General features: G+C 40.3%; 1 protein-coding gene across 2 annotated transcripts in view; it reads left to right on the top strand.

Moving 5' to 3' along the window:
• The first annotated feature begins 5,348 nt into the window (after nt 1–5,348).
• MTM1 (myotubularin 1) overlaps nt 5,349–17,557 on the top strand; it is a 39,064-nt gene continuing 26,855 nt past the window's right edge. For both annotated transcript variants that reach the window (XM_068152189.1, XM_068152188.1), the window contains exons 1-3: nt 5,349–5,426; nt 6,924–7,080; nt 16,865–16,936. In XM_068152189.1, coding sequence (XP_068008290.1) covers nt 16,874–16,936 — 63 coding nt within the window. In that variant the 5' untranslated portion in view covers nt 5,349–5,426; nt 6,924–7,080; nt 16,865–16,873. The remainder of the gene's footprint in view (nt 5,427–6,923; nt 7,081–16,864; nt 16,937–17,557) is intronic.

Raw genomic sequence — 17,557 nt, 5'->3', positions numbered from 1 at the left:
CTGATCCACAGCAGTGTGGCTTTTTCAGTCCCACAGGAATGACCCTTGGTCCCATGGGAGTTAAGAGAAAAACTTCCATTGACTGCTGCAATGGAGGTTCCTGCTAACACCATGAATGCCAGCTGTTTTTAATCCTGCCAATAAATGGCAATTTTCTCTAACAATAGGAAAGAAAATTGTATCTGAAACACAGTTTCTCTTCTGCCCACCATGACATACTTAGGCAAACTGACTATGGTGGTGGGTGTTCTTTTTTATTATAAAGAATAACACTTTGGCATAACAAGATTAAATCTATTTTCCCTACAAAACATAGTCATGGGAAAGTTGAATTAAGCCAAAATCAATAAAGCATGAGGCTTGAAAAGCACAAGAGAAATAGTCTCCATTCCTCCATCTACACGCTGGCAGTCTCTGTGGACACAGGCTTGAATCCAGCCTGAAGTTTATCACCAACACCTGAGAGTGTGGAATTTCTTCTGAATTAATGGATCAACTGGGCTTTACAGAGAGAAATCAGTAAAGCCCTGGTGGGTAGTGGTGCCTGAAACAGCTTGCCAACTCATTGATTGCTGTAACTTCATCAGCAGTCACTTCTGTTTGCAATATGACAGCGAATACTACCACAGAAATCAAGCAAGAACACGTTCTGATCTAAATAGATACAGGTTTCCAGAATAACTCTTACAAGCTGAAATTTAAGTTATTCAGACATTATTTTAGTTTAAATTGTACATGTGTGGACCTTGACAATAAGAAGCCGTTGGGGGGTCCACCTTAAACAGGTTTTTTTTACACTGATAAAACTGATGCCAAGCTGCTAAGCTTTTACAATATGTGTTAACTTTAACCACTTCACTGCTGCAGTCTTAGCTGCCCTGTATGACTCCAGTTCTTCTGGGATTTGAATGAACACTCAACCCTTCAGAGAACTTCGGAGCAAAGGCAAAGCACTTAACAGGTATTAGTCTATGAGGTACTTCAGTTTTATGAGCTACATTTACACATTTAACAGGTAACTTTCTGGTGCAATTTACATTTAAGTGCACTGGAAGCTTATTCCTTTGTGTGCTATTTAATGTAAGAGGATTTTCTTCTTTTTCTCTTAATTTGGGGCATTGTTCTGATGCTGCTAAAATTAATTCCACTAACAGTTCTGGTAATTCAGTGCATATTACTAACTTCTGTTTGTTTGGTTCTTTTCATCCAAATTCATTCCAGTTCTCTTAAAACCTATTTACTATGCAGATTGAGAATGACACACATGAGGAGGAGTTTGCTTTCCCGTGAAATGCAGCTTTTTCTCAAATAAAACATACCAAATACTTCTAATATCTGCATGGAGAAACCAGATATATTTTTTTTTTCTACCTAAATATAGAATCACCAAGTACTTGATGTCAATTTTCTCTGTCTTTGAAGATAAAGAATAAGCATCTAATAGGAGGTATCTGTCTGCTAGTTGCAGCAGATGTATGTATGTATATGTATGTATATGTATATATATATATGCATGTACGTATATGGCTTCTGTTGCCATGTGCCAGGTTTGGGAGACAGCAGCACTGTGCATGAAAGCCAGCATCTGCCTGATTTCACAATAACAAGTATGTACATTCAGTCAGTGTTTCTGAAAATGGTTCCCAAAATATAATTGCTATTTCCAGCCCTTGGGAGTTGCAGGATCCAGAAATACAACTGGCCTCTTATATAACTCACCTTAATGCTATTGTGAGTTAAGCAGCAAGGGGCAGTTGTTTTTTTTTAGGACGCTAAAGGTGCTTTATTTGGTAACATGTTACTTGATAAAGAAATGATTAGGCTAATTGAGGGAAAAGCTAGATAGAAATAGGTTAAAGAGGTCTTGAAGTACAGCTTTGAGAATTAAATCTGGCAGTCTTTATTTAGCAGAGACAAAAATAAACATCAAGGTAGCAAACAAAGGACAATAACAGGAAACTAAGGGTGTAAGTGGCACAGTGCTACAAAAGTAAAAGAATCACTGATACACCATATCTTTTCTAATATCTAACTCATAAAGGGGAAAAAAAGTATGCATGTGAACATACACCCTCCCCCTATGTATGTGTGATGTTTAACATACATTGTCTTTCCCAGGCTATCTGTCACAACAGCAACTATAGCTAAGCAAAAATTGTTGTGAAGTAGATGGATATAAATCATCTTTAACCTGATCTACTGTCTTGATTTAAAGACGTGGTTCCCTACCTCCACTTAGTTTTGTCCCCCTACTCTCCAGAATAGGAAAACAAGTTAATACTATTATCAGGTATGATTACGCTCCCAAATTGCACTTTGTTGTCATCAGTCTTGCAACGAGGTTCTTCCTGGTATTTATTATTTGCACTGCCATAGTGCTACAGGATCAAGATCAACACAAAAGACAGTCCTGCCCTGAGAGCTTTACAAAGTGTGTAAAGTGAGGACTGAGGAATACAGGCAGGAGAGCCAGCATGAAGACATGTGACACTGTATTGTAGAGAAAAGTTTTAGGGAGAATTTTGAAGAAAAATTATCGCTAACTTTTGGGCTGTTTATGGGAAATAAAAGGCAGCCAAAAGGATGCACAAAAGAACAAAAGACTGGAGATGCAGTTAGATCTCATCAGTGAATGGAAATGGAAGGTGAAGTGAAGACAGCCTACCAAGATCTCCAAAGTACAATAATGTGGGTAAGAATTGTTAGAATAGACTGAGCCAGCACTACAGGGATGAAAAGAGAAGAATAACATGGTGAAAATGACAAACTAAGGAAAATGATCTTTGTAGAAGTGTTCTCAGTAAGTATGACCAAGACAAGGTTATACTTTCCAAGCCCAAAGGAAAGGATGTTGCAGTAATTGAGATTTGAGAAGGTGGGAGTTTAAGCCACACGAAGATTTAGACATAGTCTGAACATAAAGGGCTAGGAAAAGGTCTGAGTCAAAGATGATTATGTACGGGAAAAAAATACTGTAATAGATAAAGTAGAGAATACTTCTGGGAGAAGACTCAACACTATTTAACTCTACTGAGCTTAAAATTACATTAGGGTTGTCAATTAACCAGTTTTTATCCAGATGGTCCAGGGATTGGGGCTGGAGTATTTGTGTGCTGTCTGACCCAGGCACCATATGCTGCAATACAAAAGAGCGAGAAGCAGGCTCAGAAATACAGAGGCACTGAAAACATCCCAGAACCCCCCTCACACACAAATTTATTAACATGTGCTCTCCCAGGTTCAAATAGCCATCAGGTGAGTCATCAGTCAGGTGACTCAAAGCATGTTTCTTCCAGATCACATCATCTTCAGGCATCTGACCATGCAGGTGTAGGGCTCAGGAGGCGTTTGTGACTGCATGAAGCAGATGGTGAAGTCCCACTGAACAGTCATAAGAAGGTAATAGAGACACAAGCCAAGAGTTTAGGAAAGCGTGCCAATCTGCAATGAAGAGGCATAGCTGTGAAAAATCTGAGTGAAAATTGCTGTTTGAACTGTAGTTGTACACATTAGCTGGAGATAAACCACAGAGTGACTAGCGGAGTAACCCAGTGGGAAAGGCCTGGTTAACATCTACTGGAGGCTGGGAGGCACATAAAGAAGAAAATCCCACAAAATGTGCTGATAGGTGGTTTAGGAAATGAGGACAAAAAAAAGGGAGAGGACAGTGACTGAATAAGACTTACATCATTTGACAGATTGGGGTGGAATAATAGTTGTGGTCATTAAAGGTCATATATGCAAGAGGACTTTTGAGACTTTGTCTTTGTAAAGAAATGCAAAGGGCATAAGCCAGGTTAGAAAAGATCTAGGGCAAAACTGATGGAAAAAAATTTATGAGAGAGTATTTGTGGAGGGCACTTTTAGTGATCTGAGCTGTGAAGTGTCATCAGAAAATGAGTAAGGCAGAAAAATAAATCTTTCTAGTTCTCATGATGTCAGAGAAAAGCTTTAAAATGTGATCTGAATGAAACCTTGAATGAATGATTAAAGATTTTCTGTGTGCACATACATACATGTAGACCAACAAATGTATACCTATAAATGTAAATATGCATATAGGTATATGTATAAACCAGTATCTTGATTTATGATTTGCAGTTGGCAATACCACACTGGAATCAGCCAAAGCAAAACTTCACAACCTCATCAGTGAATTTTCTATTACTGGAGAGAGGATGTCAGAAGCAAAGGCGTATCATACCAGAAGACAACAGAAACTACTGCCTACATGAAGTGAACTAATGTTTCATCTTCGTTTGCCCAGTGCTTGCTTCTGCTAATTATTAATGTAAAACATGCAGTTCCATGCTTGTTGTAGAAACATATTTTTATTTCAGAAACCAGTTTTCCATCATAAGAGAAGCCAACCCAATTCCTTTGTGGTTTTTTTTTTTTTTTTGGTTTGTTTTAGAATTCCAGATGTAAATTGTAGTAAAGGAGAGACCTAAATGTAATGAATACAATTAATTTTGCAACTGTTCTCCTGCAGCTCCTTCTGAAAGAAACAACACATGCATGGATGATTTCAAAGCACCTTCAGTTCAGTTAGCTTTTCAGATGGTGTAACTGTCTGTTCACAGACAACAAGCAGCTGTTAAATTAAAACAGAGAAAGGCTTTTCCAGGAAAATATGGAAAAGCAGAGGTGATGGTGGTTGGTTTGATGTTTGCAAACCAGCAGGTGACCATCTTCTAAAGGAATTAGTGCTGGCACGGTGCTGGTGTGAGGAGGGCACTGGGCTGTGAGTAGTGGGTTAAACTGAGTATGAAGCTTGTAATTGCTCGGAATCATGAAGAAGCTCCAAGGTACTCTTGGCTCATATTATTTTAAAATGTTCTGGGTGGGTTTGGGTCCCCCCCCCCCCCTCCCCCCCTCTTTTTTTTTTTTTCCTTTGATCAGCTTTTCTGTAATATCCAGTCCTGAAAGCAGGGAGAGGCATTGTCTCTCCACTGTCAGGAGAACAAGTCAAGGCTGGACACACTTCTTTCTTAACTCAAAAAATTCATTTTATAATACTGAAAACATTTTATAATGCCACAATCCCCTTTCCCTGAGAGCACAAAGCATGAGATAGCAAAGGGTGCCTGAATCACCACCTTGCCCTCGAGATGTACGCAGCTGCTCTTTGTGCGGTGGCAAGGAGCCATTTTATAATGGATTTAAAAAAAAAATAAAAATCTGACGTAAACAGAATCACAGAATCAGAATTGAGCCCTCGCCCCTAGGCTCGCCCCAGGCCTGCCCCAGGCCTACACCTCCCGGCAGCACCCACGGCCCGCGGCTCCCGGCAGCCCCCGGGGAGCCGCCCGGCGGGGCGGAGCGGGCGTGGGCCTGTCACGTGAGCGGCCGAGGTGGGCCCGCGCGGGGCGGGGAGCGCTCGGCGCCGCACTCGGGCCCGCGAAGGCGTCGGCGGCAGCGCCGCGGTGAGTCTCGGTGGGGCCCGGGCTGGGCAGCAGGGTTACCTCGGCGGGCCCCGCCTCTGTCCCCGCACCCCCAGCCCCTCCCCGCGCCTGGTAGCCTTTCCTCCCGTGTCCCGGCAATATGCCCCAGCAGGGGCTGTTGCTGGAGCGGGCCTTGTCTCCCACCCAGTCTCTCTGCCTCAGGGCACGACACCCCTCGCGTGCCCTTTCGCCTGCCTCGGCTTCCCGGGGTGATCTGAGGGTTGCTGGAAATTTCTGTGAGGGCCGCCCTCTACTTCCCCGAGCGCTGTGGGCGCCCCGCATCCCGGCGGGCCGCGGTCCCTGCCCGCCTGCCGGGAGTCACCTGTGGACACCGAGTGGCTGGCGGGGCCCTGCGGCCGGTGGGACGCGGCGCCTGGGGCTGTTCGTGCTGCCGGCTCCGGCTGCTCCTGACTCACGCCCTGATGTGCTCAATAAGTCTGGAAGCGAGACGTTGCTGAAGCGCGTAGCCCATTGTCATAGCTTAGCAGAGATACCTTGGAACTGTAGTCTTTACTTTTCCCGTAAAAACAAGTGATGTCCTGTGATACGAAAATATTCCGAGTGCTCTTGACTTGCTTTCAGACTTTTCAGCCGCGGTAATGTTAATTTGTGATTGGCTTAGATTTTGTCTAGAAGCATGTGACTTCAGTGTTCACGGCTGAAAAGCTGAAACCTTCCATTTCAGAACAAACCTTTGTAATTGATTTAAACCGAGAAGTCACTCTTGAAGATAATAGACTGATTCTAGTTGCTGGTTTTTGTGCTGTGAGCATTAAAAAGCACAATTGCTCATGTCACAACATAGGAGATATAGAAGTGTTTTCAATAAAGGTGGTTTTGTTTTGGACTGGTTGCCCCCCTCACCCTTGGTTAGAAGGAGACTTCCAAAAGACCACTTTGACAAAGAGACAGGCTTGTAGCATCGAGGTTGAGCAAACTTCGGGGTTAATGTATTTGTGATAACTTAGAGTTACAATATTAACTAAAAGTAGTGTAGATTGCAAAACTAATTTAATGGGAAGTACTGTAAATCTTTAATATTGTGTGTGTTCTCTTAAAGGAGACAACACACTGATTTTTCTAATAAGTTGAATTGAGTAAACCCAAGGTTTGTTTCATGATCATTCCTTTCTGACTTTGTCAAGTCTCATAGCAGATTTCATAGGAAAGTCATTCCTGAATGTGTTTTGGAAAATAAACAAGTGGCAATATTCTTTGGGAATGGATGAGAGAAGAAGCTGCAGAAAGATGCAGATGCATGGGGAGCATAAGCGTAGTTAAACACCTGTGTAAGACTTGCATGCCAGAAATATTTCAAACCTCTATCTTAAAACTTCCAGAAGAGAAAGTTCTTCTAAATTCTACTTACTTAATGCCAAACCTCCTGACACAAAATAAAGCATGAAAAGAACTAGTACTGTTTGTTGAAATATTTTGACAGTGCTAACAATGTCTTCCTACCTGTTCCATTTCCGTCAGGGGTCATCTACAGCACGAAAGTCAGAGGCTGTTCCAAAGTCAAAGGAATGTGCACACTGTTGTCCTCTCATCTCATACCGAAGTGGATGTCTCTGTATTTTCTACAGCTGAAATGACTTATTAAACCCAGGGGCTTCTGAGCAAGAGGAAAACAAAAGTAAGTGTTTTCAAGTAGATTGGTTTATGCCGTTGCGTAAGATTGTGTTTTTTCAACAAATTCTGAGTAGTTGGTGTGTAACCTCTTTGCTGGGCTGTTGCAGGTAATGAGTGGAAAGGCTGCATGCTAGAGACTCAGTGTGATGTGACTGGATCCATCAATGCATAACATACATAGGCAGATGTGGAGTACAGAAGTGTCAAACTTTGGTGAAGTACCTTCCTGCTACTTGAAAGGGGGCACACCCAAAAGTCTGGTGCTGCCTCAGTGATGGCTTGGGCATTTCTGTGTTCTGAGGGATTGAAAGAAAGAATCATTTGTAGATGACTTCATGCTAATTATTAGTCTACTTTTTAAACAGACAAAGTCAGAAGGGTACTTTCTCTGTGCTATTATGTGTATTCAGAGAAGCAATTCTTGTAGTAGAAGAAGGAACTAAACAGGGCAGATGAAAGAGAGTCAGTCTGATGCATGGGTTGTACATGTTCTCAAAAGAAAGTCAGAGGAAAGCCTGAGTAGGGGTTGTCATTTTAACAGTTACAGTGCCATTTTTTAGTACAGTATATCATTATATAACAGATACAATTTCCATTTCTCTTGTGGAATCATCAGTTAAATCTTTAGCAATAGAACTACAGTGGCCTAAGGGGATATCTTTCAAGAAGAATGAGCAGAGAGCAACTGAAGGCTTTCTTAATAGAAAACTTTGAAGCTGTGTTTGCTGTCCCATAGGCTTTCCTGTCAACTGCATCAGCTTTTGACAATATGGGAGGTATACATTCCTTGCAGGGGATGCAGAGTAGAGAAAATAGGGTGGGTTTAGAAAGCCACAGATCAGCCTTCAGGCATAGGTTTCCTACAGATGTACTGCTGATTCTAGAGGTAATGTGACAAATGGTTCCTAAAAAAGCCCCACTTGCTTCTGTCATGCGATCTAATCTGGCTGAATTTAACATCTGCTTGTTGTACAGTGCTTCGTGCATAGAGGGGAAACTACTCTGTTCTTTGATCTACTCACATGAGTGAACTGCAACTTCAGAACTCAGTTACCAGTGTAAATACTAAGAAAGAGTCAGGAAAAGAGATCAACATGGCAAGAGAAAGATACTACAGATAGAACAAATACAGGAGAAGCAATAAGTGAGTTAGCATTATAGGGAATAGACCTCTGACAATTGGTAGAAAATAGGCCTTAGCAATAATTATGTTTATTACCACTGAAGCAGGTGCTGCTTTTCCTTGATGTGATACAAAGCATGACAAATACTTAACTAACAGATCAAAGTCCATCAGCAGATAAGTTACTTGGTATCCACGATGGCATGCGTCCTGCATCATCTCTTCTTTGTGAGAGAGCTTGTAATTCTCTTCCAAGAAAGCTTGGAAAGATAAAAGCCAGGGATATCACCCTAAGCTACATTTTCAATATAAATTGAAAGGAGGAAGCGGTTGAGGTGATAATTAGAAAAAGTAATGTTAGAAACTTTTATGTTAGGTCTTGTTGAAAGTTTTGGTTTACTTTGAAAATAACAGTGGGAGTCAAATTCCATAAGAACTAAGACTGTAAAATAAAAGCTTCAAACTGAGACAGGAGAAATACCAGTTGAGACAGAATTGAAGATTCTTTCACTCCCCACACCTATTATTTATTCAATACCTGGCTTCTGTCTACAAGCTACAAGAGTTTATTTTATGTTGTTAAGGAAACATATACACAGAAGCGTAGAGGATGTGGTGGCACTGACAAAATACTTGCCTAACTTTCTGCCAAGGACAACTTACTGCCATTTGTAGAGCTTTATTGTCAGGCTATTATTTTTTGTTTGTGCAAGGTCTTCCTTCTAGTGTCTTCAAAATTACTTGGTATAGTGAGCGTGTAAAATAGGCGTGGGCAAACAACTGACACACATCTTAATTTGTTTGCTGAGTTAGCAGTCACTTGAGTGTTGTGAAATTTTGTTGCTTTGCACTTGTTCATACTGAGTCATTTAGGGACAGTGTTTTACGCTTTCCAATACAGGGCAAATTAGGGAAAACAAAACGCTTTTTCTGGGAGAGGGAACATTTCTGATCCTTCACAAACAAATTCAGCAGTCTACACCAAGTTTTACAGTTTGCTGTTTACTGTCGAACAGAGAATTGGCAAAATGAGAGATTCTGGAGTGCATTTTTCTTAAAGAGAGGGGAAACCTTGTGGAGAATTAGCATTTAGCAAACAGGTAGCTCCAGCATTCAGGGTCAAGCCGGATGAGACTCTGAGCAACCTGATCTAGTTAAAGATGTCCCTGCGCACTACAGAGGTGTTGGTCTAGACAACTTTTGAAGGTCCCTTCCGATGAAGCAGTCTATGATTATTTAAAGAAAATAAAGGTTTGTCTTCAAACCCCCCTATGTTGGTGTCTTTCACTGTTGCAGGAAGCTTTTGTGGGGGTTTTTAAAAATTTCATTTGGAAATAAATATGAGCAAATATTTCTGTGCTGTGGGTTTGGGGGGGGCATGGTGTGTTGGTTTTCTATTTAAACTTACCTGTTTGAAACGTATGCTCTGCCTTATGCCACTTTTGGTAGCTTTTTTAACCTTTGGAGACTTCTCTTATGTTATTTTAGTTTATTGAATAGAGTCCCTTTGTGTTAAAATATAACTGGTTAAATGAGTGCCAAAGAGATGTATTTATTTCAATGGACTTGATTAGTTGCTTGTGGCACTTGGCTCTCACTGTTTCTTTTTGGTTGATTGGTGCTGTTTGGTTAGAGACAGCTGCTGTCTGGAAAACGGCCCTTATTGCTGTACGTATTTCTTGTGACTTGTTTTGTGTCTTTATAGGTAATTCTAAAATTTGTTAACCTTTAATGAGATGAATGATTACTCTTGACTTCACTAGATTGAGTTCTCACTTATTACGGTTAAAGATGATGCTTGTTTTGGTGACTGATATAACTCGGATGCTGTTCTTGGCTAGAGCCTTCAGAACTATATAAAAGTATTTATTTAAGGGATTTTATATTCCTTTCTGTTTAATGCATAGAATTATTTTCTTTTCCTTCTCCCTTCATTGTTGTCTTAAGCTTAACTTTGCTGCTCTTTCAGAAATTCCTAGAGTTCTGCTCTACTTGGTATGATATTTCTGAAAACCTCTGTATTATGTATTATCTCTTCTGTGCAGTTGTGGTGCTCACAGATGTGGTTTTGGTGTTAGGACTTAGTATTTTATGCTTTTAATTGTATTATGGGAAACCCAAGGCAGTGTATTCATACTGACTCTGTAAGCTGTTCCTGTACCAAATGAGACACTGCAATCTTTGAGTAACACCAGCATACCTCCTTATTATAAGACTGCTTTTTACATTTTTTTTTCTTGCATCAAGTGTCATATAATTGTCCAGTTGTAACTGTAACTCTTTTTTACAAGTGCTCTAGTTGTTTTCTGAATCACTATGACAGCAACTGAAGTGGCTTAGTAAATTCTGTAACTGTGTTTTTAGGAGAGACCTTGAGGATGCACAAACTTTCCATTCTTGCACAAGTCATAATCTGGAGCAGGATTATGATAACTTTTTGGTGCTGACCTGTGTCGTCTTCCATGCTGTCCTGTGTCATTGGTGTGTGACAGAAAATGTTCAGTGCAACTTCTTGTTGTTCATTTTTACTGCATTGATAAATCTGGTAACTTTCTTATCCAATTGCCCATATATTTTATATATATATATATTTATACCTATACACACAAAATAATGTGTCACTCATGTCTTTTCATCATGTTTACCTCTTATTGCATTCTGTAGATTTCTTCTTGCATGATAATGTAGCAGTTTAATTTCCTCAATCTCCAGGTTAACATATTGAACATTATAGACTATATAAAGCATAAAAACTTCATTTTTCATTGTGTGGTCAAAATGGTTATTGTTCCCAATGGTAGATACAAACATGAAGGTGTTTTCTGTTGTTTTGTTATTTATTGATGGGGGTTTGTTTGTTTGTTCCCCGCCCAGGTTTTAATACAGTGATAGAGGATCAAAAATATTAAATGTCTGGAAAGTGGTGCTCACAATTACTTAATGCAGTTTACTTGATCTCAGATGTTTGTGGTGTTAATCCCCTGGCAGATGCAGCTTATGTTGTGTTTGGGCACAAACTAGTTCTTTATACATGTAAAGATTTTATGTTTATGCAAGCATGGCTCAGTTATACAACAGTTACAGAGTGTTTGGTGTGATTCTGGTGTGAAGATGTAGCCTGAAAAGGACCAGTAAAATGACAAACGAGTTTTAGTTTGTTCCTGGATCATAAACAATGTAAATGACTTTCACTAGGCTGTTGTCAATCTGAACACAGTTTGTAAGAGTCTCAGTGGTCTTTCCAGGTTGTCCTGCACCCAATCTTGTAACCTGTTGACAGTGAATAGCCCCAATGAAAATGGCCATTTCATAGTATCATAGCATCAGTCAGGGTTGGAAGGGACCACAAGGATCATCTAGTTCCAACCCCCCTGCCATGGGCAGGGACACCCCACACTAGATTTCCGGTTCCTTAACCCTTAAAATCTTATTTACATGTTTTAAAGTTAATTTAGATTTTTCTCTGTGGACATATGCTTGTGTCTGTCAGCATTTACTCATAAAGAGCAGATGGGATCCTTGAATTGACTTCTTAAAATCTGGCCTTCAGTGCCTACCCTTTCAGATGTTGTTGTGCCTCCATTGCCTTGAATCCTAGGAAGTGCAAGTATAAATACCATCTTTAATGAAAATACAGATCCCAAGTAGTTTAATTGTTGTTGTAAGGTCATTGGAGCCTGGATTTCTTGGTAGTGTTACTATATTAAGTTCTGGTAACTTTAACAAAGCTTTGTTTGTTAGTGTAAGTTAAATCCAGTAAAATTGCTTTGTCTCTTTGCTATTCTGATTTGTTTTAAATTTTCAGAGTAATTGTACTTCTGTTTGGCTGCTGACAAATGGGAGCTTTGTATGCAGTTTTTGTGCAAGTACAGAAGTGCATATGGTTGATAGTGGGGAATAAATGTGTTTGCAGTGGAAAACTACTTGCAAGATTTTTCTCAGTGTGGAAGGACTACTGCTGCTCTGTGATAATGAAATTTGTAGCTATTTTAAGATTGTGATGGAGTAATGTTTTTTTGAATTGTTCATGGCAGTATTACTCTGGGAGGTTGCCAGAAGCTGCTTCTACAGTTTGACAGAAAAAGAAATAACGTTATAGAAGGAAATATTTCATGTTCATTTTCAATGTTTTTGAAAACTTGTTTGTTTTTTTATACAGAGAAGGTCACTTCTTTAAGAGTGTGTTCTTTTTGGATGGGTACTTTTAAATGAGAACTTAATCTTGTCTGTTGCCTGAAGATGACAGAAGCATAGAGTAGTTCAGGTTGGAAGGGACTTCACAAGGTCTCTAGCTTAACACATCGCTCAAAGCCAGATCAGACCCATCTGCTCAAAGCTTGATTGAGCTGGCTCTTAAAAACCTCTGAGGATGGAGGTTGCAACCTCCCTGGGCCTTATTTTCACTGCCCAGCTGCTCTTATGGTGCAAAAGAAAGATGCTTTTTTATTCCCTGAAATCAAGCTGGAATCTAGTTTGGTTTGATTTCTGTTGTGTCTTGTCTCACCACTCACCACCTTGAGAGTCCTGGCTGTCTGCTCAGTAACCACCTCAAAGGTACTGGTGGGCAGCTGTGTGTTCCCACTGAATAAAGCTGGCTGTTCGGCCTGAGCGATTCCCAGCTCCCTCAGCCTCACATTGTAGTGCAGGTGTTCCAGGTCCTGGTGCTCTTGGTGATTCTCAGTTGAACTTACTGCAGTTTATCAATGCCTGTCTTGTTCTGAGATCCAAACGTGGGTACTGTTCAAAATGCAATCTAATGGGTCTAACCTTAAGTTTAATTATTTGACTGTTACATACTTCTAGAAATCAGGGAAATGTGGGTAGTTATGAATCTGCTTATTAATATTTGGGTTAAGTGTGATTTGATTTCAAATCAAAACTTAGTTAGCATTAGAAGTATTCTTCCACTGATGAACCCACTTGCATTAATTTTAGTGAAAATGTTTGATGGGTTCAAAACCAGAAATAATCTGACAGATAGTAACACCTTACCTTCAGTACATACTCAACTTAATTAACCCTAAATAAATCTAATTTGCATCAGTGAAGTGTTGGAAATGGAAATATTCTATAGAAATTGAAGTCAGTGAGTGAAATCATTCTTGCTGTAAAGCATGTTTAAAGAAATCAGTCTCATGGGGTGTTGGGGGAATTTTACATGGAGTAAACTGTGGTGGGTTGAAAATTGCCCCCCAACATTAAATTTGTCAGACTAGCTCAGCTGGAAGCAAGTGAAAGCTCTATTTACAAGCAAAACTACAATCTACAATACAATGCAACAAATATGTACAAATATACAATATTTAGAGATATTTACAATTGTTAAACAGCACAAGGATCCCCCTGGCCAAAGACCAGGGGAAGCTAATAGCTTCTCCCTCCTTGCCCCTTCTTACCCCCCTGTACATAAAAGGGACAAGAGAAAGGGTGACCAAAACAATGCAGCCAAGGTCAAGCAGAAGCAAGTTAGTATCTCTCTCAGAGTGAAGAAGCAAGAAGAGAGAGAAATTGTTTACGTTACTAGCTTAAGTCCATTATTTTTGCATTGGGATTGTTTAGAACTGTCATTATTTTCCTTTTTATGCCCAATAGTGATTTATTTACATTTTATTACTTTCTGTTCAAGATCTGTGAAAATTTTTTAAAGGCATAGCCTGGAGCTACCACAGAAACTTCCACAGCCAAAGTTTTGCAAGAGCTGCGCAGACATCTTGCTTGTTGCAAGCTTGGAGGGGAGCTGAGCTACAAATGTGCTAGGAAGAGAAGGTTTTCTGCGAATCTGAAAGGATCTCTTTTGCTGCTTTCAATTTACACTGTGGTTTGGAAAAGCTGTGGTCAGTGTTCTGGAGTCAGATGATTATTTCAGAATTGTAACTCACCTAATGTAATGCTACAGTTGAGCCAAAACTTAGGGAATGTGCAGGAAGGGAGGAAACTTTCAAAACACTGGTACTGCAGAGCGACGATACAGTTGGAGACAGTATTGAAAGGCATAAGGTGTGTCCAAAGGAGCTTTTGTTCTGATGCGTTTAGGCAGTGGGTTGTTACTGAGGTGAGTGTCCAGGACCTTGGGTGGGCTTGTGTGACCCCTGCTGAAGCTCAGCGTTCTGTAGTTTTTCTGGTGGAGTGGCTGTGGTTTCCAGACCAAACAGCTAGCTTGGGTGTGCCAGTACCTGCTGCAGTCAAAGTTTCCATTTTGCAGTACAGATCTATTCAGGGTTGCCCCATCTTTAAAAACCATTTTTTCTGGGGCTTGTTTATGCTCACTTGTCTCTCATGGTTGGTACAACCTTAATTTAAATTTATGTGAGTTCTAGTTAAAAGCACTTTATATGCTGGCATAGGAAAACTGGGGCTGCTGTGCTTTTGTTGCTGTCTCACCTGGCATTTCTTGACATATGAACAAAAATCCCTTTCTACAGAAAACGTTTTTAAACCAACTTCTGAGTAAACATAGCTTTTACCTTTATAAAGGTAAATAAAGGTATAAGCTTTTACAAATTAAGGAAAGTCATCTAAACAAATATTAGATGTTCACAAGTTAACATAGCAATATAGAAAAACTTAATCCACTGTAAGTTTTGTAGTAGGAAAGATATTCCAAGGCAGGAAAACCTGATATTTTCTTCTCTGAATTTTCCAAACTTGTCTTAATTTTCTGAATTTTCTAGTCAAAACATTAGTCTCCAGTGTTACAACAGTTTTTCATAGTATCATTCAGGGTTGGAAGGGACCACAAGGATCATCCAGTTCCAACCCCACTGCCATGGGCAGGGACACCCCACACTAGATCAGGCTGGCCAGAGCCTCATCCAGCCTGGTCTTAAACACCTCCAGGGACGGGGCCTCGACCACCTCCCTGGACAACCCATTCCAGGGTTTCACCACTCTCATGGTGAAGAACTTCCTCCTCACATCTAGCCTGAATCTCCCCACCTCCAGCTTCATTCCATTCCCCCTAGTCCTATCACTACCTGAGATCCTGAGAAGTCCTTCCCCAGGCTTCCTGTAGGCCCCCTTCAGATACTGGAAGGCCACGATTAAGTCACCTCGGAGCCTTCTCTTCTGCAGACTGAACAACCCCAACTCCCTCAGTCTGTCCCCATAGGAGAGATGCTCCAGCCCTCTGATCATCCTTGTGGCCCTTCTCTGGACACGTTCCAGCACCTCCACATCCCTCTTGTAATAGGGAGGGTAGTTTGAAAGAGCAATAATGTTGATTTTTCTATTAGCTTTTTCTTTAGATTGTTGGTCTTGCACTAGAATAAGCTCAGGATCCTGTTTCTGTATGGGAAAAAGCTGAGAGTGATGGAGACCCAGAAAGGAAGTCCTGTCTGCCTGTGACAGTCACACAGCCCCTTGTGGTGTTCAAAAGCATTTTTCTTTAATTTCTCAGCTTAAGTTCTTTTGTTGTTATGTGGAAGGGTGTGATTTTTACACTGCTAAGTCATATCACTGAATATTGCTGGTTTAAACACAATGTCAGGTTTCTTGTGTTTTCCTTATGGAATACTGAAGTCTTGAGCATGGTTTTATCCCTTCTTCCTGCACAGAAACATTCCTGTATTGTTACAGTAACTTCAAAGCATATTGGACGTTGCAGTTTAATCTGTCACTGTTGCTTGTGCAGGACTACTGCAGCATCACTGAGCCCACTTTTGTGCAGGAGCATGGACTGGTTTGTTGTGGTGCAGAGATCTGTGCAAACTTCTTCCAGTACTAGGAAGGGAGACAAAGCACTTAAGGCTTCAGTGTTTCATTTATGGAATAGAAACAAAGAATGACTTTCTCCCCGAAACAAAGGAAGAAAAACTCTTGAACAAGATTGCTGTAGGATGTTGGATGGGCTTGGTGAATGGAAAGGGAATTACAATTTGGTATGAATTTACAGTTTGGAGTAACTTCAAGTATGAGTGTTTTGCCGGTGTTTGTTCTAGAAGTCCTTTGTGCAATGTCAGGAAGTGATTAAGATGATGAATCCTGTAGCATGCAATTCTGTCTTTAATCAATACCATTTAACATAAGTAAAATCCTTTCCCTTTAAGCATATCAAGGCTATTCAGACCAGAAGGCTGGACACTCCCCCTTCTGGTGTGCTAACTGCAGGTTCAGTTTAGGAAATGGGGGATTGTTTTTAAATGGAGAAGTACTGTTGAACTCCTCCTTTTTCCTTCTCTTTTTCTTAAGTTTGAAACACTTGAATGTACTGACATACTTGTGAATTCAAGAGCTCTGCAATAATTTCAGTTTGGTCTTGTTTTCCTAAATGACAAGTCTTTATACAAATGCTCCAAGTAGGCTGCATTTCTTACTGTGTGTATCCTGTCACTTAGAACAAGCACTCTAATGTCTGTTGACTGAACTAATAATAGCATTCAAACAACTGAATTCCCAAATACTCAGCTTGAGTCAGAATCAAGTAAGAATCAATCCCAGAATTAGTTAAGAATTTCTTGCTAGGTTTGGATGCTTTTAAATAATGACCTTCAATTACAAGGCATTATGTAAGTAGTATTATTATTATTTTAATTAATATAAACTTGCAGAACGTTCTTGCAAGCTCTTGGATGTCTGCCTGTGGATCTCCAAAGTCTCAAATCTTTCCTATAAATAGTATTTAGTCCAGGAGGAAGTTTTAAGTGCCCAATTTGTGTTTTCTCATCAGGTACTCGGTATGGCCTCATCATCAATGCCTAAATATAATTCTAACTCCCTGGAAAGTTCCTCAAGTAAAAGGGTGAGTGCAGCTTTTTTTTTTTTCCCCTTTCCTTTTTTTGTTCTAGTTTTGGAGGTCACAGATCTTCCATGTTTGGGTAGGAACAATAAGTATTTGAATGACTTGTTTTCTTAAATGTACATACTTAATTTTATTGACGAAGGTCCAATGCTTTCAACTGAGTTGATTGAAACAATTCAGAGTGGATGGGTAAAATATCCTCTCTATCACAAGATAGGAGAGCCTCCTTAAAATCAGTATCAGTTCCAGTGTACTTACTCTTATCCTTGCTATTCTGTGGCACTCTTAAAAATGTTGGCACTTAGATGCTGTGGAAAGATTCTGTGCTGCAATTGATAAGTGGTAACGTATTATCTGTGGGTGGCTCAGTTTTACAGTGTTCATTTGTAGTGGGAAATACATTAAAGCAATGTAGATAACCCCCATTTTCAACAAGGGAAAGAAGGGTGACCCAGGGAACTATAGGCCAGTCAGTCTCACCTCTGTGACTGGTAAGATCATGGAGCAGATCCTCCTGGAGGCACTGCTGAGACAGAAGAATAATGAAGAGGTGATTGTGTACAGTCAGCCCAGCTTCACCAAGGGTAAATCCTGCGTGACAAACCTGGTGGCCTTCCATGC

Source organism: Melanerpes formicivorus, unplaced genomic scaffold (genome assembly GCF_026170545.1).
Source record: "Melanerpes formicivorus ecotype bairdi unplaced genomic scaffold, bMelFor1.0.p_v2 SCAF_22, whole genome shotgun sequence".
Taxonomy (NCBI): Eukaryota; Metazoa; Chordata; class Aves; order Piciformes; family Picidae; genus Melanerpes; species Melanerpes formicivorus.
Note: the sequence above shows the minus strand (reverse complement) of the source record. Positions and strands in the feature narration are given on the sequence as shown.